Raw genomic sequence first — 26,045 nt, forward strand, 5'->3', positions numbered from 1 at the left:
CAACTGTCACACATGTGTAGATGGCCAAGGTTGGGCTCATGCAGGCTTCCTGGTTGTTGGTTCAGACTCTGTGAGCGCCTATGAACCCAGGTTAGTTGTTTCTGTGTGTTTTCTTGTGATGTACTTGAATACTCTGGCTGTGGATCTCAGCATCTAGTTCCATCAATTACTGGATGAAGGGTCTCTATGACAATTGGGATAGTCATCAATTTATGAATATAGCAGAATATTGTTAAGCATTGTTACAATGACTTTTTTCTCTCCAGTCATATTTGGTTCTATCCTAGGTCTCTGGAACATTCAGCCTCTGGGTTCTGGTACTCCAGGCAGTGTCAGGAACAGGCTCACTCTCATGGCATGGGTCTCAGGCTCATGGCAGTCATTGGTTGGCCACTCCCACAATATCTGCACCACCCTTACCTCAGCACATCCCATAGGTAGAACAGACTGCAGGTCAAAGATTGTGTGGCTAGTTTGGTGTCCTAGTTGCTCCACTGGAAGTCTTGCCTGGTTGTAGAAGATGGTCAGTTCAGGCTACATATCCACTATTGCTGGGACTCTTAGTTAGAGTCATCCTTGTAGATTCCTGTGAATTTCTGTTGCACCAGGTTTCTACCTGACCCAGAAATGCTCCCCTTTCCCCATTTTCCAGTCATCTCTTTCAGTGCTCTCCCCCTCCATCCACCCACAATCCAATCCCTCATGTTCCCATCCCTACCTGTCCCTACTATACCCACAAGATCTCTTCTATTTCCATTCCCAGGGAGATCCATGTGTCCACCCTTGAGGCCTTCTTGTTACCTAGCCTCTTTGGGACTGTAGATTGTAGCATGGTTATCCTTCACTTTACAGTTAACATCCACTTATAAGTGAGTACATTCCATGTTTGTATTTCTGTGTCTGAGTTATCTCCCTTAGGATGATTTTTTTTTTTAGTTTCAGCCATTTGTTTTCAAATTTCATGATGTCATTGTTTTTAACAGCTGAGTAATACTCCATTGTATAAATGAACCACATTTTCTTTATCCATTCTTTGCTTGAGGGACATCCTAGGTTGTTTCCACGTTCTGGCTATTATGAATAAAGATGCTATGAACACAGTTGACCAAGTGTCCTTGTGGTATGACTGAGCATCCTTTGGATATATGTCCAAAAGTGGCATAGCTGGGTCTTGAGGTAAGTCGATTTCCAATTTTCTGACAAACCTCCATATTGATTCCATAGTGACTATACAAGTTTGTACTCCCACCAGCAATGGAGGAGTGTTCCCCTTATCCCACATCCTCTCCAGCATAAGCTGTCATTTGTGGTTTTGATCTTAGCCATTCTGACAGGTGGAAGACGGAATCTCTGAGTCATTTTGATTTGCATTTCCTTAATGGCTATGCATGTTGAACAGCTCTTTAAGTGTTGCTCAGCCTTTTGAGATCCCTCTAGTGAAAATTCTCTGTTTAGATCTATACCCTGTTTTTAAATTGGATTATTTGATTTGTTGACGTCTAGTTTCATGAATTCTTCATATATTTTGGAGATCAACCCTCTGTTGGATGTGGGGGTGGTTTCTACTTTGTGGAATAATTTGAGGAGTATTGGTATTAGCTCTTCTCTGAAAGTCTGGTAGAATTCTGCATTGAAACCATCTGGCCCTGGACTTTTTTTGATTGGGAGATTTGCTTATATTTCCTTAGGGGTTATAGATCTGTTTAAATTGTTTATCTGATCTTGATTTAATTTTGGGATGTAGTATCTATCAAGAAATTTGTCCATTTCTCTTAGATTTTCCAATTGTGTGGAGTACAGGCTTTTGAAGTATGACCTAAGATTCTCTCGATTTCCTTGATGTCTGTTGTTAATGTCACCCTTTTTGTTTCTGGTTTTGTTAATTTGGATATTCTCTCTGTCAGTTTGGGTGGGGATTTGTCTATCTTGATTTTTTTCTAAGACCTAATTCTTTTTGTCATTGATTCTTTGTGTTGTTTTCTTTGTTTCCATTTTATTAATTTCAGCCCCTAGTTTGATTATTTCCTGCCATCTACTCTTCTTCGGGTGTAGAGCTTTCAGGTATGCTGTTAAGTTACTAATATGAGATTTCTCCAAATTATGTATGCAGACATTTAGTGCTGTGTTTCCCTCTAGCACTGCTTTCATTGTGTCCCATAAGTTTGGGTATGCTTTGCATTCATTTTCATTCAATTCTAGAAAGTCTTTGATTCTTTACTTATTTGTTCCTTGACCCAGTGGTAATTCAGTTGATAAATGTTCAGTTTTCATGAGTTTGTAGGCTTTCAGTAGTTTGTACCATTGTTGAACTCCAGCTTTAATCTCTGAATCTCTCTCTCTCTCTCTCTCTCTCTCTCTCTCTCTCTCTCTCTCTCTCTCTGTGTGTGTGTGTGTGTGTGTGTGTGTGTGTGTGTGTGTTTCCCTTCTTTGGGCTTTGCTAGTGTGAGATTATCTATTGCCTATATTCTCATGGCTGTAGCTTACTTACTTGGGTTGGAGTTTTCCTTCTAGTACCTTCTGTAGGTCTGAATTTGTGGACAGTATTATTTATTTATTTTTTATTTTTTTATTTTTTATTTTTTTGGTTTTTCGAGACAGGGTTTCTCTGTGTAGCTTTGCGCCTTTCCTGGAACTCACTCGGTAGCCCAGGCTGGCCTCGAACTCACAGAGATCCGCCTGGCTCTGCCTCCCGAGTGCTGGGATTAAAGGCGTGCGCCACCACCGCCCGGCTATCAGTATTATTTAAACTTGACTTTGTCATGAAATATCTCGTTTTTTTTTTTTTATCTATGGTGATTGAAAGTTTTGCTGGGTATAACAATCTTGGCTGACATCTGTGGCCTCTTAGAACCTGCAAGATGTCTTTCCAGGACCTTCTGGCTTTTAGAGTCTCCATTGAGAAATTGGATGTAATTCTGCTAGGTCTACCTTTATATGTTACTTGGCATTTTTCCTTTGAAACTTTTAATATTCTTTCTTTATTCTGCATATTTAGTGTTTTGATTATTATGTGGCAAGCAGACTTTTTTTTCTGGTCCAGTCTATTTGGTGTTCTGTAAGCTTCTTGTACCTTCATAGGCATGTCCTTCTTTAGACTGGGAAAGTTTTCTCCTATGATTTTGTTAATATATTTTTGGGCCTTTGAATTGAGATTCTTCTCCTTCTTCTATTCCTACTATTCTTAGATTTGGTCTTTTCATGATGTCCCAGATTTCTTGGATGTTTTGTGTTAGGAATTTTTTAGATTTAATGTTTTCTTTGATCTATGCATCAATTTCTTTTATTGTATCTTCTATACCTGAGGTCCTCTCTTTCATTCCTTGTATTTTGTTGGTGATTCTTGAATCTGTAGTTTCTGTTCCCTTACCCAGATTTTATATTTCCAGAATTCCCTTGTTTGAGTTTTCTTTGTTGCTTCTATTTCCATTTTTAGGTCTCGAACAGTTTCTTTTACCTACTTTTTTTCCCCTTGGCTTTCTTTAAGGGACTTATTGATTTCCTCTCATTTTTTGTCTTTTCCTCAATTTCTTTAAGGAACTTTTTCATTTCCTGTAGTGGTATTTTATTCATACTGAAATGTGATTTTAATTGTATGTTAATAAATAAAGTTGCCCGGGGGTCAGAGCTAATAGCAAGCCATAGCAGAGCTGGGCGTTCGTGACATACGCCTTTAATCCCAGAACTTGGTAGGCAGAGCTAGGTAGATCTCTGTGTGTTCGAGGATACAGCCAGCATTGGAGACACATGCTCCAATGTGTGTCTGGAGGTCTGTACAGACAGGCAGTGATGAGGTAGTCATGTGGTTGGGTTTACAACCAATGAGAAGGCAGAAAGTCTATATAAAGACAAACAGACACAAAGAAGGTCTCTTTCGGAGAGGTCTCTTGGCTGAAGAGGATAGCTGCAGCAGGTGGATAAGGCTGTTAGCTCTGATCTCTTGGCTTTCTTCTTTGCATTGGTACTGTGTTTCTTATTTAATAAGATGGTCGGTTACATCTACAATTTCCTCTTTAAGGACCTCTATTATATCCATACAGTTATTTTTAAGGTTGCTTTCTTGTGCTTCAGATGCATATGAATGTTGAAGTCTTGCTGTTGCAGGATAGCTGGTTTCTGGTGGTGCCATATTGCCCTTTTTGTTATTGATTGTGTTCTTACACTGGCATTTAGGCATCTTGACAAATGGGATGATTATAGGTCTAGATGTTGATCCCTGTGTTTTTCTTTGTTGGATGAGTGTTTTATTCCTTTGATTTCTATTTCCTCTCTAGTTTTCTAGTGTAAGTGGTCAAGGGTTATGTTGACTGGTGAATCTTCAAGTCCAGTAGGATGTCTTTTCTGGGGTTTTTTGGGACTTTGGGTCCCTAGATCTGGCCTGGCCCCCACTAAAGCCTAAGTCTTCTTCTGAAGTTGTAGGCAGGAATATGGAGACCAGTAGAGGGGGTATAGTCTGGGATTATTGGGGAGCTTTGTAGAGTGTTAGCAGGCATTAGGCAGGGACTCACCTGAGGTCCCTGGGACCAGCTTGTTCTCTGGAAAAGCTTCTGTGGGTGAAGGGGAGGGCTACAGGATGTACCCTGGGGATAAGATACTGGGAAGTGGGGGAGCTCAGCTGGAAAGCAGAACATTCACCTGTTCTTCTGACTAGTGTGGACGGTACCTGGGCCCATGGTATCTTCCAGAGCTGTGGGGAAGTGTGACTGTGGGAAGGATGATAAGGTGGGAGGAGTTGATGAAGGAGTGGGTCTTGGTTGAACAGAATCTAGGGGATGGGGGCAGTCCAGCTGGCAGGTGGGTCACTCACCCTCTTGTCAGCTGGTGAGGACTCCACCAGAGCATAGAATTCTACCAGAGTTGCAGGGTCCAGCAGTGGTTCTGGTGCTGAGATGGGAGGTAGGGGACCATGAGGTTCAGGGTCTATGGAGTGGGGCAGCTCAGCTGGGAGCCAGGTCATTCACCCATTCTTCTTACTGGTATGAACTGTACCTGGGCCTATGGTGTCTGCTTGCATTTTGGAGAAGTCAAGATGCACATTTCTAATATGTGAACTTTGTCTCAGTGATGGCTTCTCCTCCTCTACACTGACTCTCATGGGTCCTGAAGTACCTGTATTGTATCTCTAAAACTGGACTTCTTTCAAAAAACCAGGGATCTGGAAGGATAGCTGATTTCATACCTTCAAGAAAGAAGAGGAACAAACAACAGAATTGGCCTGAGACTTCTTATTGCCTGGAGCCAAGCATAACTTAAAACACATCAAGGGCACAGCTGAGAACATAGCTCAGTGTCAACTGGCTTGCCTAGTATATGTAGGGACCTAAGTTCAATTTCTAGTACAACAAACACAATAGAAAACAAAATTATTTGTGGTGATTGGTTTTAATTGTCAACTTGACACAATCTAGTATCATCTAAGAAGAGGACTTAAGGAAAGATTGTCTGGATCATTTCAGCCAATGGGCATGTCTGTGGGAGATTCTCTTGATTGAGGAGGGAAGTCAGTCCCCTCAACCCTTTCCAGGGTAGCACCATTCCCTAAGCCTGAATTGCATGAGTGGAGAAAGTGAGCTGAGCAATGGAAATGGGAATGAGTTGATTTATTGCTCTGCTCTGACTGTGGACATAAAGTAACTAGTTTTCTCAAGCTAGGGCCACCTTCACTTCCATGCTATGACAGACTGTAACCTGGAATTATGAGCTCAAATAACTTTCTCCCTGAAGTTGTCAGGATGTTTTATGACAGCAACAGAGAATGAAACTAAGATAACAGTGAAGGGCACTGTTCTAGGACAGAAATACAAATGTAAAGGGGCTTCCATTGGTATGTAGCAAGTACCATCATTTTAATGATGATCATAACCACAGTTGTTAAATTAAAAGTGGAGAATGTGAAAGGCCATGAATTAGTAATAATATTCAAAAAAGGAAAGTGAATATAAAATGTATAAAATATAGGTATAACAAAGAACTTATACAATGGTGTATGTTTAATTATTTATTGATTTTAATAAATAAAAGAGAGTTAATAAACAGGATTTCTGTAAAGCCCTGTGCCATTTGAAATTTTAATAAAATTCACTTCCATAAAAGATGTAAACAATCTGCAAAATGTCACTGAGGAAATTTACCCAAAGAGCAGCATGAGTTATCAAAGAAATCTTACTCTAGGTGATCCATCATTACTTTGGATAATGATACCAAAGCCATTAAGCATAGTATAGTATTTAATAACTGGTCATATAAGAAATTTTAAAAAAGATGAATCCTTAACAATTTTAAGTAATGATCACATTAGATATCTTCTCTTTATCAAAAATTGTTCAAATTCTCTATACATACAAGGGTATTAAAATTCAAACTTCACATTTTGTGAATATCTTGAATATATCAGTATTTTGATTCTCACTTTAAGTATCTGTTCATAAGTACCAAAATGTTCTGGTTTTTGTGTGGGAAGGAAGAAAAAAAACACTGAATTGTGGGTCCAGGAAAGAAAACTACACCAAATTCTGGTGGATATTCCTGTCTCAGTTCCATGTCCATTCACAATGTCTTACTGAGTGCTCTAAAATGACAAGTCAGCCAAATATCTAGAGAAAAGCTAGTTCTCCTGTGGATGAGACATCCAGATGAAACTCGTAATTACAGCAAAATGCTAATAAGCATCTTTTAAAACTCTAAAGTTTTTACTAATTATTATTGTGTGTGCCTGTGATAGCATAAGCACACAAGTGTCTCGCCTGTCAGAGGACAACTTTCTGGAGTCATTTCTGTCTTCTTCTGTATTCCAAGATTGTGCTCAGGTTCTCAGCTGTCCATAGCCAGTGTTTTTATCTGCTGAGCTGTCTTGCTGCCCCACTAATGTTTCATTTTTCTATTTTCAGTGGCTTTTTAATGTAAACTGAGTTTATTTTAACTGATACAAACAAACAAAAACCATGCACATTAATGTAGTACCATATTTCTGACATACTGTATATTGTCAAATTTATGTTAAACATCTATATTTACTCAAACATTTAATACTTCTTTATGACAAAAGCTATCAAAGTCTTGTCATCTAGTTTTCTTGAAATGCATAATTCACTGTTATGGATAGTCTCCCTTCTGTACACTGGAGTTGCTTGCTTCTCACTGTCTACTTGGAACTCGGTCTTCATGAACCAGTCCTACTGCCCACCTCTGGTAATAACCTCCTACTCTCGCTTCCACAAGCTTGGCCTTTTCAGACTCAGTGTGAGTGAAATCATGCTTTATTTCACTTACCACAATGAACTCCAGCTCAATTTTACTTTTCATAAGAATAGCAAAGAGGGTCCCACATAGCCTCACCCAGTGCCCCGACCCTGGTTTCACATCATATTGTTAGAAAGCAGTGTGAAACCAAGAATACCTTTTTGCAAGAAGGCCAGGACTGTTTAGTTTCAGAAGAAAATCAAGGCGTTTTAGGAGTGAATATCCTTGCACACTAAGTTAATAAATATTACATCTGTATACAAGTATCGTGTACTCATTAAGACAGAAAAGTTCCCTTTTCAAGTATTTTCACAAAGAATGTCATCATAGCTGTCCAGAAGGGATCTACAGGAAAACCACAGGAGAAGAGAAGCCTAGGACAAAGATTATAGTCCTTAATTTCTATTTTTCTGGTATTGAATACACTAAGATTATTTCACCCAGAAAAAGTGTAGTGAAAGAGAAAAGCAAACTTTTTCTGTTTTGATGCTGTATACTATAACAAATTGCCTGTTTTTTGGCAAAGTTTGCTGTTGGTTTTGTGCCTTTTTTGTAGACTTACGTTTTCTTGTAAAATTTACCCAAGGATTCCAGTTTTTCTAAATTATTCAAATTCAAGAGTTCAGTCAGCTCACCCACATTTTTGTTCTTACAGAAGCTAGCATAGTTTCTTGATGGGAAGTAAGTATATAAAATGAGGGTTGCTATCTATTGAGTTAAATCTCCACCTCCACAATGCATATATTTCAATAATCACAAAACTGTATCTTTATTTAAGATATAATGGTGTTCCTAAAAGATAACACAGACTGTGGACATGTAATTTCCATCTAGGTTTGAGTTTTAAAAAATAATATATGTAGTACTGTGGGAGCCCGTTCTCGGGTTCCTCGTGCCTTTACCCAGCAGGTCCTCATAGAGGATGATTAGACCACGGGCCTGAGTGCAGGTGTCTGGGATGGTCTGCACTTGGCTGTGCTGGGGGAGGAGGTCTTTTGCTCCACCCCTTGGCGTCTCTATAAAAACCCTGGGGCAGAGACAGTCGGGGCCCGTTGGAATAGGTTCCAGGCCCTCTCGAGGCTATCCGTTATTTTCTATCTGTTTATCTCCGAGATATTCTCCGCAATAAATCCTTCTATCTAATATTTCCTGCTGCTCGCACTCAAGAAAACTCTGGGGAACTGTGGGGGTGGTTGGGTAAACGCCCCACAGAATGGCGCCATGAACAGGGACTAAAGAAAAAAGAAAAAAGGGACTAAAGAAAAAAAGGGGGGACTAAAAAAGAAGGGGGGACTAAAGACAAATAAACAGGGACTAAAGATAAAGGAAAATAATAGTTTTATTACAGAGTTTTTGGCAAAAGTGCTGAGTTCAGCCCTGCCAGTGGATGAGGCATGCCGGTGTTATGGAAAATATATATTTTTTATATATATATTTTTGAGAGGCAGGGGTTTTATCCTCGAGAGAAAAGGAAAGCGGACTGGAAGGATGTCCGATGCTGCAGTGAAATTCTCTTCTGTCAAAATTTCCTATCTTCTATCCCTTTCTCAATTTCTATCTGTGAAAAATAAGTATAAGGCATAGGGTAGTAAAATAGTGTAGGAAAAACTTAGAAGTGTAAGATTGTGTAGGAAAAAATAAGTAAGGCAACTAGACAGAAAAACTCATCAATTTTCTAACTTTGGGGGCTATGAATGCAAACTGGGGGGAAAATCTCTTTGGGCTTTACGAGTAGTAAAAAAAAAAACTCTTCTTTGAGCTTATGGGGAAGAAAAAGTTTCCTATGGAAGCTTTTGTCCTGGGGACAACTGTAATGCTAAGTCCAAGCTGCGGGAGAAAGTGATTTCTCCCTGAGGCAAAAATGGGGGTGTAAGAAGTCAGTTTAAAGTTGGGAAGTTTTGGGAAAAGTTGGTCTCTCTCTTGGTGGGGGGGAAAAACTTTCTCTTAAACTAAAAGCTTTTCTTGGAAAATTTTGGGGAAAAAAATCTCTAAAAAGCCTTAATCTTTCTCAAAAGCTCTTAAACTTAAATACTAAAGCCTTTAACTTTCTCAAAAGGGCAAAAATTAGAATCACCTGAAGATTTTAGTATGGGGACCACCTGTGATTAGCTCAAAGGGAAAACAACAAACCTGTTAAGATAGCAAAACCTCTCTAAGTTCTTTCAAGCTTTAAAAATCCTCCCTGCAATGCAGGAGGCAGGGACAAGTTCCTAAAAACCTCTTCTAAGCTCTGTCTCTTCAAGCTAGTAAAAGACAGTGGGTCAGAGTACCCTGAGGGAAACGCTTGGGAGAGTGTGGGTAAAGAGCTACAGAGAGCCCAAAAGGGCCAGAAACTTTACCTGAGAAAAGCAAAAAAGCCAAGCTTTTCAGTTACAGCCGAGCTGAGGCATCAAGGGTTTTGTTTCTGAGTGAGCGTTTCAGAACGAAAAGATGCTCCTAATCTTCCTAACACAAAGATTCCCCTGAAGCATTGTATCCTTGATTCTGACCAAAAACCCAGAGGCGACTGGCCAGCGTCTCTGAGTTGGAGTGCATTTCAGGGATACTAGGGTTCCTGCAGTTGCAAACTTCCTGGAGCACAGAGCTGAGGCAGGAAGGTGCAGGACCCAGGGGAAGGTTGCTAATGAACAACCAAAGCTAAAGCCAGTGGGAACGGCACAGTTGTCTGCTTTCCTACAAGTCCCGGGTTGGTAGGTCCACTGCTGCAAAAAGACATCTGAAAAAAGCTTTCCTATCAGTAAGGACCTTTCTGGGAAAACAGTAAAGCTGAACTGTGTCTGAAGCAGTTGTGCTGCTGAGTCAGAACGCTGTCTGGGGAAAGAGCCCAGCCAGGGCAGAACAGAACTATCCAGGAGTAAAGCTTTCTTTTCTGTCAGAAAGCACCTCTTTGAGAAAAGCTTTGTTTCAACTGACTCCCTGAGATGAGGGAGTGTAGCCCTGAGGGGTGATTGCCTCTGGCATAAGCTCTGTCCTTGAGCACCCAGACAAGCAAATGCAACCCACTGGGGGACTGGGCCAGGTGAAGGTCTGATAAGGCAAAACACCTGTCCTAATGGGAGTTTAGAAATGGCAAAAACCTCCCTTGTTAGATTTTCAGTCTGTACACAAACCACACAGACCCAGAAAACAAACGGACAAAAAGCCCTACCTTCAGTAGCAGGGAAAGCCACCACTGTAGTGTCGGAAACTGTTTCTGGGGTAGAGGGAATAAACTGAGACCAAACTGGGAACTGTCTGGGAGAAAGACTCTAAAGAAACAGAAGGGACCGATTCCTCCCCAGAAAAATATGACCTGAAAAAGCTGCTAGAATTTGAGGCAGATTCGGGGGGAAGAAAAAAAAGCCCCTACTTCCAAGGGCAGCTAGCAGAGGTACAGAGCCGCAGATACTTGAAGCTCTGCATCTGGGGAAGGAAGGAACAAGCAAAATGAGATAGATCAGTGGGAGAAAATCTCTCTGAAAGAGCTATGAAAAAACTGTTGTGAATGTTTTTCACTGACTAGCTAAGACAAACACAAGCCCCGAGGAAAGTTGCTATCAGAAATTGCCCACCTCAATGCGCACTAACGAGGCAGGTACAGTTCTGATTTGGGGGCCAGTGTCAATTAAAGGAGAGACACCTGTTAAAGCCAGCTGAGGAGAGTCCCATAATTAAACATGTAAAATGCCTGTTCAAATCTCCCGTTGCAAAAGCAAAAAACTTTGTTCAAACCTCCCGGGCAAGAATTTGTAAGCAAGTCTGGTAAAAAAGAACTTAAAAGTTGACTCTCAGACCCAAAAAGAACTATGGGAAATGACTGATATAAGGGAAATGATATAAAGGACTGATATAAGGAACTGATATTATTATAGACTGATATAAGGGAAATGCATTCTGGGAAAGGTAGTTTTTCCGCTAAAGATGGCGACATTGCCCTGAAACACGTTTGTCAGCTCGAAAATACGTTCATGGTAAACTTAAAATACAGCTTTTAAAAGAATAAGGAGGAAAATCATCTAAGAGTTTAAGTGTCAGTTCCAATGAAAAATTGAAAGGATACGGAACTAGGTGCTTCACTGTTTGGGGCTCCATTGGTAAAATGCCTTATTTACCCTAATAGCTGTGCAAAGTTTTAACGGTAGTTGGATGACAGAAAGCTACCTATAAGATCAAACAAGCCACTTTAAAATCCTTAAAGCAAGAGAGAGCAGTTTATACACTGAACGTTGTCTTAGATATGAAGGAAACTTATGCTATCTACAAAAGAAAGCTGCCATGCTTTGTGGGCCATATTAGAGTTCACTCCAATCTTCCTGGTCCTTTAGCTGAGGGTAATGCGAAATGGAAAGATCCCTGCTCGGGATTGTGGAAGGGTCCCGATCCTGTGTTAATATGGGGTCGAGGACATGTTTGTGTTTTTTCACAAGAGGAGAATGAAGCTCGGTGATTACCGGAGCATTTCGTAAGGAGCTTGGAACTAAGAAAGGTCAGCTCCAATGATCCTACAATGGAACCAGAATGAAAGTGGCTCAATTAGTGTTTCTGAGGTTTTGTCACTGGTTAATGCAAACAGTGAGGAAATAGAGTTCGGAGCTGTGCCACTTTTGGCTTTACTAGCTCCTTTGGAAAAATACTTTATATCACCTAATAACTGTGCGATATTTGGCAAAGAGCTTACAGCAGCTAAATACGGTAATTTCACCGTCAGCGTGAAGGGAAGTTTTTCGGTAGAACAAACCAAGAGTACTGCTGTAATAGAAACATTTGTCTGAATTGAAGCACTTAGGGGAACTATTATGAATTTGGGTGAAGGGACAGCCTCTAGTTAAACACCGTCTGCTGCTGACAGTGCATCTCTGCCGGTCCGGAACGGCTGAGAGAACTGGCAACTTTGGAGTGTGGCGTCTTCCTGGGAGGGTTGCAGTCCCCTAGCAACAACTATCACAATTCTATAACAACACTCACTAAATCCCAGTGCTTTATAACAAAGCTGACTATAAAATCTAAAATTTAGAAATGATGTACGTACTTTCTGTCTAGTTAAGAAAATCTAATAGAGATAGTGATAATAGTTAGGAGTAGGGGGTAGAAAAAGATGAAAATAAGATATGTGAGTTTGTAAAAATTCTGTCTTGTTAGATCTGTGTTAAAGAAATCTTCAGATGTTTGCTAAATTATATATATGCTAGTGGTAGCCCTATATAGGTTTGTAGGATAGATCTACAGAGTTCCTTTAAGAATATGGGCTTGCAGGAAGTATCTAATGTAGTCTTAGGACATGTAGTAATAAGGTTGTAATGGGTGAGGATGCTGGTTGTAAATATAAGTTTAAATAAGTACATAAGTAATAAGAAATATATTTGCTAAAGTAGTTCTATAGTTTCCTTAAGGAGTTTAAATAAGTAGATGTTAATGTTATATGAGTTTGTAAAAACGTGTAAATGTTCAACATATGTGAGTCTAAATGCTTTGCAAGGCAAAAGGTTATATGTGAGTTTGTGAAAAAGTGTAAATGTTAAGTGTGAGTCTATTAATGTATATGCTGAAAGAACCTGAGATACAGAACTTAGTGTCCTAGCAGACTGCAAAACAGGCAGTCTGAGTGGTTTTCGAAAGCTCCAGAAGCCGCTGGGAAGCTGGGAATGGCGGACGCGAGAGCCAGCGCAGGCCATCCGCAGCCGAGATCCGTGGAGGATCTTCGCAACACAGAGGAACCTGGGCTAACATCAAAGGCGGTGCGGTTTAGAATACTACTGTACCTAGAGAGGTCTCTGGCTTGAGAATAAGTTCGGAGACACTTGTTTGAACAAGGATTGTTAACTGCAAAAAGTTTTGGTTGAAGAACGTCTCTTCATATTTTGAAGTGTGAAAGCCTGATACCAGAATTTATTTCTTGTTTGAACTTTTTGAACTTAAAATAAGATAAAACTACAAAGATTTTGGTTATGGATGTCTTCATATTTGGAAGGCTTGTACCAGAATTTATCATGTGAATTTTGGGACTTAAGAGATGAAGTGAACGGTGGAGATTTCATTGCAATGGGACAATTTTGAGTTTATTCGTAGTGATGACCTAGAGCTGTTTGCTGGAATTGGGTTAAAGGTAGAACTGTTTAAATGAGGAAATTTATTTCTACCTAGAATCAAGATGCAGTTTTGTGTATGCATGTATGCTTTATTAATTGGTGATTCATGTATTCTGTGTTAAAAATGCAATTGTTTTGTGGAACTGTTTGTGTAAAAATGGAATTACTTATGGAACTGGTTTGTGTTACAAACGGAACTGTTTAAACAGAAGTTTGGGTTTTCTAACTAGGCTTGAGATTTTGCTTAAATTATAAAGAAAAGGGGGAGAGTTAATATTCCTTAGTCTAATTTCAAAAATTGTTTGAGTGGATTAATGTCATGTTTTTGTTAGTAAGAAATGCAAATGGGGTATATTAAGAGATTACTTTTAAAGTGTAAAGAGTTTTATTAAGAAACTGCTTTTGGATGTTTTGCTAAGTTTTCAAAGTGTTAATGGTTAGATTGAGAAGATTGCTTTTCAATATGGGTTTGTAGGAATTGTATGAGTTTGGGTTCTTCTAACTAGGTTTTAGATTTTGTTTAAAAAATTATAAAGAAAAGGAGGAGTTATGAGGTTGAATTATGTTTGCAGAAATTATATTTACCCTATTGATATTAATGCACCTGGTTTTGTGGAGTTAAGGAAATATTTAAGTTTGATGTGAATACATCGAAGTTTTTCCTATGTTCTGTTAACAAGGAAATTCAAATGATTGAGTTAAAGTTGTAAGACGGAGAAAATTGTTAACTATATATAGCACCATATATGCTAATTCAAATGGTTCTGTTAAGAGTTTGCTTTGAGTTGTAAGACTGAGAGAATTGTGGCTATGTATAGCAATGTTTATGTTAACCTGTTAATGGTAACGATGAAGCTAAGGGATTCTTTAAGTTTGTAGTCGCCTTAAGAGTTTTTGGCTTAGAAAGGGCTTGAGGCAGCTAAGACTGCTGTAGTCACCTTGGACTTAATTCAAAAGAGAAATGCCATCTATATCATCCTCTACTCCCATACTGGGAGGTGTAACAGCTATGGAGATTGCTGTAAGCCATTAATAGTTATTTTTTTATATATTAAGAAAGGGGGACCTGTGGGAGCCCGTTCTCGGGTTCCTCGTGCCTTTACCCAGCAGGTCCTCATAGAGGATGATTAGACCACGGGCCTGAGTGCAGGTGTCTGAGATGGTCTGCACTTGCCTGTGCTGGGGGAGGAGGTCTTTTGCTCCACCCCTTGGCGTCTCTATAAAAACCCTGGGGCAGAGACAGTCGGGGCCGTTGGAATAGGTTCCAGGCCCTCTCGAGGCTATCCGTTATTTTCTATCTGTTTATCTCCGCGATATTCTCCGCAATAAATCCTTCTATCTAATATTTCCTGCTGCTCGCACTCAAGAAAACTCTGGGGAACTGTGGGGGTGGTTGGGTAAACGCCCCACATAGTACCTACTGAGAAAACAGAAATTTCTCACAAAGAGATTCAGAGTATCCACATTAGGAAAATTCACTGGGCAGTTATTACATATGCAAAGTCTAAGAGTTACATTTAAGACAAGTAGCTAGCAGAGATTGTTCCTTTCCATAAAATGTTAGTATAAATAGTTTTCTGGCTAGTTTTATATCAACTTTGACACAAGCTAGAGTCACCAAGAGAGAAGGGAGCTTCAATCAATTGACCTTAAAATCTATCTGTAGGGCATTTTCTTAATTAGTGACTGATGTGGAAAGGCCCAGGCCATCGTAGGTGCGGCCAGATCTGAGCTGGTGGTCCTGGGTTTCTATAAAATAGCAGGCTGAGCACACCATGAAGAGCAATGTAATAGGTCTTTCTTTGCACTACCAGCTACCAAATAATACCACAGAGACATCTTATTAAGTATAAAAGCTTGGCCTTAGCTTAGGCTTGTTTCCAAATCACTCTTAAAATTTAAATTAACCTGTTTTTCTTAAACTACATTCTGTTTCATGGCTCATTACCTCTCTTCAGTACCTTATGTCTTCTGACTTCCTCTGCATGTAGCTGGCAAATCCCCACCTCTCAGATGCTTACCCTGAGTTCTCTCTCTCTCCGAAGTCCTGCCTGTCCTCTCCTGCCTAGCTATTGTCCATTCAGCTCTTTATTAAGTCAAGCAGAAGGTACCTTAGGCAGATGAGGCAAAACAGTTGCATCATCACACAGTGTGATCAAATATCCCACAACAGCAAGACAGTAACCATCACCCCTTCATGTCCTCTGCATCAGCTCTAGCCTCCTAGTTTCTACCCTGTTTGAATTCCTTCCCCAACTTCCTTTAGTGATTGATTATGATGTAGAAGTGTAAGCCAAGTAAACACTTTCCTCTCAAGTTGCTTTTGGTCATGGAGTCTCATCACAGCATGTGGTAGTTTGAATGTAATTGCCCTCCATAATCTCACAGGGAGTGGCACTATTAGGAGGTGAGGCTTTTGGAGTGGGTACGGCTTTGTTGGAGGAAGTGTGTCATTGTGGGGGTGGCTTTGAGGTTTCCTATGCTTAGGCTACTACCCAGTGTGTCAGTTGACATCCTGTTCCCTGTGAGCCAAGAGGTAGCCAGCACCACTTCTGCCTGCATTACGCCGTGCTCCCCACCATGATGATAATGAACTGACCTCTGAAACTAAATGTTTTCCTTGTAGCAGTTGCTGTGGTCATGGTGTCCCTTCACAGCAACAAACACCCTAACTAAGATAGCAATAGTAAACCTAACTAGGATAAATAGTCACATATCCAGTTTGCTTGGCTTCCTCTTTTTCAGTCTGACCATTCTCTAGGTGCTGAGATTTTTGTGTAGAAAAGTCTCCATACTTGAAAGTTTAGAATGTACATTGTACTATGGAATTTGACAAGAGAACGTATTTTATTGATGTACAGTTTTCAACTGTAAGCATCTTGGTTTATTTTTTTCTATTTTTTTGCATTAAAATTTCCATTTTTATTAACAAATGAAGAAGTCTCTTTTTGTGATCTTCAAATTATCTCCTGATTAGCCTTCTAATTACTCTGTGATTTTCCCTAACAGTGTTAATCAAACGAGCACCAAGAAAAGGACTGTGGTGGTCTGAACACAAGCTGCCTAAATGAGTTTTCTGGCTTCATTGTAGAAGCCTGTCCTTAGATGTGTAGGGGGTGTTTTGTCTGTAGACTAAAATGTGTGTCCTAAAGATAACCTTATTTAGTCATTACAACACTTTCTATTTACAAACAGGGACTTAAGTCTTAGGAAAATGGAATGAAGTGAGTGCCATGTCAAAAGAGGAATGGATGAAGAAAATGTGGTACAATATGGTGGCTTTTTACTCAATCACAATGAAGAATGAAATTATGTAATTTGTAAGAAAATGGGTAGAACTGAATGTCACTATGTTAAGCAAAATAAACCAGACTCATAAAAATATTACAAATATCACAAATTTTATCTCATATGTGGAATCTAGAACATATGTGTATATTCTAGCTGAAAATAGAGGGAGACTATTTTTACGAAGGAAGTGGGAAGAACCAACTGAGAGAAGAGGAGATATAGAGGTATTGGGGCTGAATATAAGCAGAACACAGACTATGCATGGGTGATGCTATAATGGAATCCGTCATTTCATACAATGAATATACACTGATAGTAAACAACAATGACTGAAAACAAATGTGGTGAGAGGACCAGACTTCCATGTAGTCTTTTCAGTAACAAGCTTTATGTGTTTCTTCTCATTCCCTGATGTCTAGCAAATTCTGACCTAGTTAGACCAGTGACCATGTAGAAACTGGATCCTGTCATGCAGCCTGTACACACACAGGGACACACACACACACACACACACACACACAAACACACACACACACACACACATGCACAAACTCACACATGTCATACACACATATGTGTAATAAATGAAATTTTAAAATTAAAAAAATTCTACTAAAGTTAGAAAATTTTCAATAGTATTTTTTTCCCCATGTACTCCAGTTTCATAGAGGGAATTTTATCAGTATCATTTCAGTTTTGAAAATGTGCCATTTGAAATCAGGGATGGGGTCTATTTCTAGATTTCTCTGCCCTGCTCTCTCTGACCATGTGTCTTTAAATTCATGTCTCTTTGGTCCTTGAGTTGGAAACAATTTTATTTTAACCTATGTCTATGGCCTCCATTGAGCACATAAAGTTGCTGAGCCATGGCTTGGTGCATCTTTGTGATAAAAGTTATCCTACATTTTGGAATCACTGTCCTTTTTATTTTCAAATGTTGAAAGCTAAATACAGAAATTAAAGCAGTCATGTATAAGAATAATTTCTTGACATGTTGTATTTTTATTTGATTGAAGCTGAGGTGACCCAGGTTGGCTATATATATAAAGCTAAATTTTTTAACCATCTGAATTATGTGCTAGAAGAAGTTTGAGGGCACTCTGTCCCATTAGCCTGTGGTGTGGTGACTGTAGCTCTGGTTGGAATGGACTGACTCAGGCATGAGTGCCATGTAGGTTGCTCAAATTTCATCCCGGTGGGAGACATAAACAGTGTCTACTCTTCTTCCTAAGGTGCCAACAACAAAGTGAGGCACAATTCCAATGTTCACTCTGAGAAGTCAATGAGTTTATCAGGCCTCCTTCAAATGCCTAGGTAGAGTTACTTACAGGAGGTGGGTGCTCCTTCTCCCACAGCAGGCTGTACCAGAAAGCCTTTACTCTGTAGGATGAAGACTTCCCCATAGGAAAAAAAAAAGCCCTAGTCTAGTCTTCTCCAGCCTGGAGTATATATAGGGATATAAACAGTCATCAAGCCCAGCAGTGATGATCTTTTGTAAGAAGGCAGAGCTGAATACCCCAAGATGGTTCAGAGGACAGTTGCTCATGACAGTAATTTAGTCCTTGTACCATAGCACCCTTCCATAATCATTTGCAAATATTTATTTTTCTCAGCAGTGTTAACAGGGTTTAGTAATTTTAGGTTCCTTTATGAGAGACAAATACTAGTTTTTATTTGCTCTGTGAGTCCTTGCTTGATCTTTTCTGTTATCATTAGATTAAGTTAGATTTAGACATTTTTCTTTGTTATAGTACATATTTCTGATTAACAAAGCAGTAGTTACTAATATTTTAGAGCAGCAGTTCTCAATATGTGGGTCACGATGCTTTTGGGCATCAAACAATCCTTTCATAGGGGTTGTCTAATACCACTGAAAAGCACAGATAGTTACGCTACGATTCATAACAGTAACAAAGTTACACTTATGAAATAGCAACACAAATAATTTTATGGTTGGGCTCACCACAAAATGAAGTATTGTGTTAAAAGTTCACAGCATTAGGAAGGTTGAGAACCAATGTTTTAGAGGGTTATAATTCTTTTTAAGATTATTAGTAGAAGTTGAGTATTTTTTTATCTCAAATACTTAGGAAGGGAAGTGTTTTAGATTTGGGAATATTTGCATATAGACCATTGCTGTGGGATGGTCTTTCTGTATGTTGTAAATATGTGTTGCTACCATTGGTTAATAAAGAAGCTGCTATGGCCTATGGCAAGACAGGTTATAGCCAGGTGGGAAATCCAAGAGAGAGACAGGGAGGAGGAAGGTGGAGTTGGGCAGATGCCATTCAGACACCCAAGGAGCAATATGCCAACAAACTGGTAAAGCCACGGCCACATGGCAATATATAGATTAATAGAAATGAGTTAATTTAAGGTATAATAGCTAGCTATCAAGAAGCCTGAGCCATAGACCCAACAGTTTGTAATTAATATAAGCCTCTGTGTGTTTACTTGAGACTGAGCACCTGCAGAACACAGGAAAACTTATGACTACAGACAATAAAATGTAATGGAAATAGGATATGAGTCTAACATGGAATTCATTTCACATGTACCTATATTCATGGGCTAAAGGTGATTTTATGCAGTATTTTCAAAGGTGTGCATGATACAGTTCAATGGGATATAATTTTCCCCTCATAGTATTTATCCCATCAGCATAAAAAATGTTTTGGATTTTAGGGCATTTCAGATTTGGGGTATTTGCTTTAGGGACTCACATATGTATTATAGTACTCAAATAGGAGTAGGGTACTGAAGCTTAATGTCTTAGGGTTTCAATTACTGTGAAGGGACACCATGACCACGGCAATGCTTATAATGAAAACATTTAATTCAAGTGACTTACAGTTTCAGAGGTTTAGTTCATTATCATCATGGTAGGCCATGACTGTATATAGGCAGATATGGTGCTGGAAAAGGAGCTGAGAGTTCTACATCTTGATCTGCAGGCAACAGGAAATGAACTGAATCTACATTGAGTGTAGCTTGAGCATAGCAGACCTCAAAGCCAACCCCCACAGTGACACACTTCCTCCAACAAGGCCACACTTCCTAATAGTGCCACTCCCTATGAGCTTATGGTGGCTAATTACATTCAAACCACCACATTTAGTAAAGTTGAGAAACTTGAAGTTTCTATAGCAAACAAAACCAGAAGGAGCTTTCACAACTAGGTGTGTTTGATACCAAGTTCAAACTCAAGTTCTGCCCACTATACTATATTTCCTCTCTGTGCCTTTAGGACATAGATTCTGCTTTCTATCATATTCTCTTCTAATTGTAAATTTCAGAGAGATTTTAGAAGTTCATTTACCTATACTAAACACCCACATTAACACATTTCTATGAGATGGGGCTTCAATAACTGCATGACTTTAGAATAATACTCAGAGCCCACTCTAAATCTAGCCTCAAATTCTTGTTCCATATACCACAACTAAGAGCATTTTTATTATGAGACAGAATTTACTCAGATTATTTTTCACCCATATGGTAAGCCAGAATTATATTGCCAATAAAAACAGTTTAGTAGGAACGGGTGGCAGGCATACATCAACAAAGAAGTAACTTTATGTGGCAATATGTTTATAGTAACATCAGAAAGAAGAAAAGATGTTGCATGTGGCTGTGGTGTGGAGAAAAGACAAAATACTGGAAGACAGACACGATTATTTTAAGTATAGCATGTAGCAATAAAAATATTGATCAATTTCATGTATTTTGGCCCCAGTGTTATGCCTATGAATATGTTGTGCTCTGTGGCAAAGGCATTTACAAATATAATTGGGGGTGCTGGGTTTAAAGTAGGGAGATTAGCTTGGTTTATGCAAGTGGGACTGGTGTAAATCACAGAGGCCTCTAGAATGAGCAGCTTCCTTTGCTGAGAAGCCACAGGTTTCAAGCATGAAGTCTGCTGTGCTTTTCACTGGACTCTGCCAACAGCCTCAAAGGCGGGAAGCTTCCAGCACCTTCTGAGGACACACCAGCACAGTCAGCACTCTGACTGTGGCTTTTGAAGTCTGAAACGGAGGGCTTAGCTGAGCCACTGTGCACAGAATTCAGCCTCACAGAACAAGAGGAAAGAAACTTGTCTGCTTTTAAGTTATTAACATTGTGGTAATTTGTTATGGCAGATTAAAAAATGAAGTATATAATTAATCAAATTTTAAATATGACCCTTATAATAATTTTCAAAAGAAAGATAGTGCTGATTCTAGGTTGTGAATAATATGTTTGATTGTTTGTTGTATCAATTCGTTGGGTGATGGAAGGGGTGTGCAAGAAAATTTAGCTACGTTGCCACTTCTGTTGGGAGTCCAGTGTTTTTGTGCCTGTTTCAGTTCTGTGTGATCGAAGCCACTTTATATGTCTCTGTTCCTCAAGATTTGATTCTGATAGCAACATTCAACTAATTATACCAAATATTTCAATCATTGTATTTTTTCAAGTCTCACTATCAAATAAGTAGTAGTATCAACAATTACTGAAAAACAGTATATTTTGTAAAATAGTAATTGGAAAGTTGCTTTTAAAAAAGGAAGAAGTAATGAGAGCTAGGTTTCTGCACACTCAGTGGATATGTGCCTCACTCTAGTCTAGAACGGCATCTCACTTGTTAGCCATAGCTAGTTTTAAAGGAATCTAGTAAGTAGGATTTGTATGTTTTATTTTTTTAAGTAAATATTTAATTTAAATTGAGTATAAATTTGGGATTAAAAAAAAAACAAGTTCGAGAGGCAAGGATTTTTATTTCCCTTTTCCTCTTTGTGTTACAGATTAATCTTAAAGATATTGGGGAAATCTCCAAAATACGCATTGGCCATGACAGTGGTGGAGAGGATCCCAGGTGGTACGTGGAAGAAGTCACTCTTGAAAACATGTCCACACATGAACGATTTTTGTTAACTGTTGATTCCTGGATATCTGATTGTGAAAATGATGGACAGTACACATGGAAAGAGGTGCCCATTATAAGGTCTCACAGAGGGCCACTTCTGGGTATGTTACTGCATTTTCTTTGTGAGTTTTTTCAAAACTGAAATAATTGAGATTATTTAGAACAGGGGATGGCACTTTTTCCATAAAAGACAAGACATCACATATCTTGTACTTTATGGGCCATAAAAGTATCTATCAGGACTGCTCAGCTCTGACAGCTCAAGTGAGACATAGCTGTAGATAACACACAATCAAAAGCAGGAATGTGGCCAGCAAAACTTTATTTTACAGACATCGGAATGAGAGTTTCCTATAATCTTTATTTGTCAACATATACTATTCTGTTTAAAATTTTTAACTACTAAAGAAAAGCAGAAAATCTTTGTTTTTGAGTTGTACAAAGACAGATAGCATTCAGTTTTAACACACAGGTTGTGCGAGAACTTCTTACCCTGCCTAGGACCATTGGTTTTGTGTCTGTGCAAGGTAAAAAAAAAATGTGCAGGGGTGTGTACAAGGCCAACTCATTTTGGAAGGGCCTTTACTACCACTCACATGTAACTTAGCTGTACTATGCTATATCAATATCAGCAGTCATGAACTCAAGAGCACCTGATTTCCATTACTGAGTATTTGTTATTGCTGCCCATCCTAGTTAGGGTTTCTGTGAAGAGACACTATGACCATGGCAACTCTTTTTTTTTTTTTTTTTTTTTTTTGTTTGTTTTTGTTTTGGTTTTTCAAGACAGGGTTTCTCTGTGTAGCTTTGGTGCCTGTCTTGAATTGCCTGCCTCTGCTTTCCTAGTGCTGGGATTAAAGCCATGTGCCACCACTGCCGGGCCATGGCAACTCTTATAAAGGAACACATTTAATTGGAGCTGGCTTATACTTCAGAGGTTTAGTTCATTGTTCTCATGGCAATAAGCATGGTGGTATGCAGGCAGACATGGTGTTGTAGAAGGAGCTGAGAGTTCGACATCCAGATCAGCAGGCAGCAGGAAGAGAGAATGACACTGGGCCTAGCTTGAGCATCTGAAACCTAAGTTTGCCCGTTCTTCCAACAAGTGACATGCTTCCTCCAACAAGACCACACCTACTCCAACAAGGCTGCACCTCCTGATAGTGGTACTCCATATGAGCCTATTGGGGCCATTTTCATTCAAACCACCACACTGCCTAAAAATTAACTTACACACTGCCTTAATTTTTCCTGTTCCCTGTATTTCTTATAACCATCTTGATTTTGTGTCTAATACTGTACTGAAAATGTTTTTCTCAATGGACATTATTGAATGACTATGTAGATAAGATATAATATATGTATAGGTGCATTGAATATTTATGCACATTTGTGTGCATATGGCTTTTTGTTCATGTATGCGTATGTTTCTGTATGTGTGTATGCTAATCTTATGTGTTTGTGTGAGGGTATGTGAACACATGAATATGGACAGGTGTGTGTGTGTGTGTGTGTGTGTGTGTGTGTGTGTGTGTGTGTGTGTGTTTAGCTTCCCAAGCCTCTTTTTTATACTTGACCCTGTTGATTCTAAAGAAGTTTCCAGAGTTTCTGGAACCATCCTGACAGGGTTCTAGCCTTGGTTTGGTGATATGTCCATCTGTGGTATCTTGAATCTCTTGATTGGCAAAAACATTCTCATAAGAACAGTGTTTAGGTTACAGGATAACTTTCAGATCTTGAGACAAGGTATTGATAGTATATAGGCTACTATAGTTAGCAACATTCCTAGCATGCAGGAGCCACAAAATATTAACCAGTGCTATCATCACTGTCATTAAATATTTATTCAAACTTGATTTCTAATATATGAAATGAAACTAGTTCTTTGACTGATATAAGTAAAGCTTCTGTCTTCAGCCTTTGATCTTCTTGAATGGAGCCCATTTTTCCACTAAGCCACCCCTTCATCCAGTCCCCCTGGAGGTGAGCACACGCAGGTGCACAAGTGGCAATTACTTCCTGTGGTTAGTGAAGAACACCAGAGGAGGCACTGAAAATTCGGACAAGGCCCTTGATCTTAGGAACACGCTCTGTTCTCTTACCTTTATCCACCCTCAACTTAAGGGCCACTCTCTTCAATTTCCCTGGAAACCTTTGCTAAGCAGCTCACTGGTACTTTACACCCACCCCATCCTCAACCGAAGTCATCTTTCCTGACACTTCATCTTTTATTCCTTTAAACTTACAGAGAAAGCCTGGTTTTGTCTCCATCACTTGCTTATTCAGTAGCTGTCAGGGGTTCCCTGTTACAGTGACAGTAGCACAGAACAGTAGCAGAGAATATATGTGCCAATTAATCTAGAAATGGCAAGAATGATAGAAGAAACCTATCACGCCAACTCTTTATATCTGTAATAATTTGATAATTTTCAAAAATATTTTCTCAAATCTAATTAATAACCAAGCTCCTGATTCTGCTGGTTTGCACTCCCCACAGGCACCATGTGAGAGTCTCAGTGGAACCCACACGTTTTCACCTGGAAAATGTTGACTTGGAAAATGCCAAGTGTCCTATGAAATGTAGAAACCTATTTTGTTCTCTGCACATCACAAGGCTGTATAGTCTATTCATCCAGATACTAACATGAAGAAGAAAGAGAAGAAGAAGAAGAGAGGAGGAGGGGGAGGAGGAGAAAGGCACTCAGAAGAATTTGAGACTCACAGTACCACTTGTTACAAAAGAAACAAGGGACTTTTACAAGCACCTCTATTGTTACTTTCCACTTGTGTTTTCCAAAAGGTGCACTGTTTTCTGATGAACATTAAACTCTTTTAGACTATTTTGTATTTTTCCAGTATCTTCTTAATAGGCATATGAATGTGATAACACTCTAATTTGCTACAAGCTAATCCACAATGTAAAGAATTGAAACATTTTTATGTGTGAAAAACAATCTAGGAATGAAACTGCATTATACTTTAAGTGAACCATTGATTTGGGGCTGATTTAGTGTGAGCAGCAGTAAGACTCAGCATGTCTCTCTGCACCTTCCCCAAACCAGCTAATGAAACCTCATCCATTAGCACTTCCTGCTTCAAGAGGTTGTTTCTCATTGGAAGCAAACCAACTTAAGGCTCCCTTTTCAGCAAAATTGTATAAAAATGGACCGTATATCTAAGGTGATACAAATTCTCATTTTTCTCAGTTTCTGGAAAGTCAAACCAGTATTTCCCAGACTGAAGATCTACTCATTTTGGGGAGAACAATAAAAAAAAAATAAGATGAAAGAATAACGTCATCCCAATATTCAGGAATTAACTAGAGACTAGGACCAGTGAGGAAGCAGCATTCTGCTGTTGACTGACACCTGTTTGGGGCATTCTTCATGTGCCAGCTACGGCTCCAGTGACATCTTTTGAACCCACAGCAGATAAGGACTACTGACTTGAGGCTTCTCTACCCTGGGTTCAAAAGGAGAAGGAAGGTGCACTGACCTTTAATACTTTAGGATTGTCTTCTTATCTGTCAAAGCATTCCACAGTCGGCTCAGGGAAGAACTCCAGCAAGATTGATGAGAGAGAGCTCTTTAAAGTCAATGATTAATATTTAGCTTGGAGTTCCTGGTCTACATCCAGTCCTCAGGACCTGCTACAAAGTGATTTTTTTCTTTTTAATTTAGTTGCACAGGATGAGTGGTTTCCATGCAGTTTGTACTTCCACTACGAGCCCATTAATTCTGTAATTTTGCCCTTCCTTTTCTGAGGATTACTGGAAGGCTTTCAAAAGTCAGGGTGCTTGGGACCAATGGTCTATAAATCACTGCTCTTTGGAGGCTGAACTAGACTGCTGGTGGAATCAGAGCTTTTCCTCCCAGGGTGAGCACTGCCAAGTTCAACTGGTTACATGCCTTCCTCTGATTTATTCACAGTCTGGCATGTTGGCAATGAGCAGTGCCAAGGAGCAGCTGATTGCCCTTGGTTTGCTGTCCTTAAGGATCTTTAGTTAATGACCTGGCAAGGGTGCTCAGGGCTGATAAGAACACCAGCTCAGCTCACGGTGGCCACTTTACAAGCTCCAGTTCCAGGCTATCTTCAGAACAGATGGATGATAAGGGGGCTGAGGCTTGAAGTCACATCCATGGGTGAAGGAATGTTTGATGCTGGACTTTGGCGAAGAGGAAGGCGGGAAGCTCAGCACAAGCACTAACTCCCAGAGGACATGCGAGGACATGGCTGCTGTCAATCAGGCCTGCCTTGGGATATTTACACTTAAAGTGGGGAACTCTCACCACCAGACAAAGAAATGCAGACTGTAGACTGCTGGGAGAGGGACACTCAGCCTCTCCCGGGGATGAGCCTCTTTATTGGTTGTCCAGTGCAGAGTGGTCAGTCCTGAAACCATATACACACAAACAAAAGCAGAGTCAGCAGGTTGCATTTCTATATCCACGTGATACACACATAGACATTTCCACGTAGGTAACAATAAGAAGCTAAGAAGCTATCAACTTGAGGGTGGGGAGCCACTTGGGACAGCTCCAGTAGAGGGG

General features: G+C 39.6%; 1 protein-coding gene across 1 annotated transcript in view; it reads left to right on the plus strand.

Moving 5' to 3' along the window:
* Positions 1-26,045, plus strand: part of Rp1 (RP1 axonemal microtubule associated) — a 357,619-nt gene that overhangs the window by 311,984 nt on the left and 19,590 nt on the right. The window contains 1 exon segment of the mRNA XM_059255599.1: positions 21,374-21,596. Within this exon segment, the coding sequence (XP_059111582.1) occupies positions 21,374-21,596 (223 nt within the window).

The sequence above is a fragment of the Peromyscus eremicus genome, chromosome 2, assembly GCF_949786415.1.
Source record: "Peromyscus eremicus chromosome 2, PerEre_H2_v1, whole genome shotgun sequence".
In the NCBI taxonomy this organism is placed as follows: Eukaryota; Metazoa; Chordata; class Mammalia; order Rodentia; family Cricetidae; genus Peromyscus; species Peromyscus eremicus.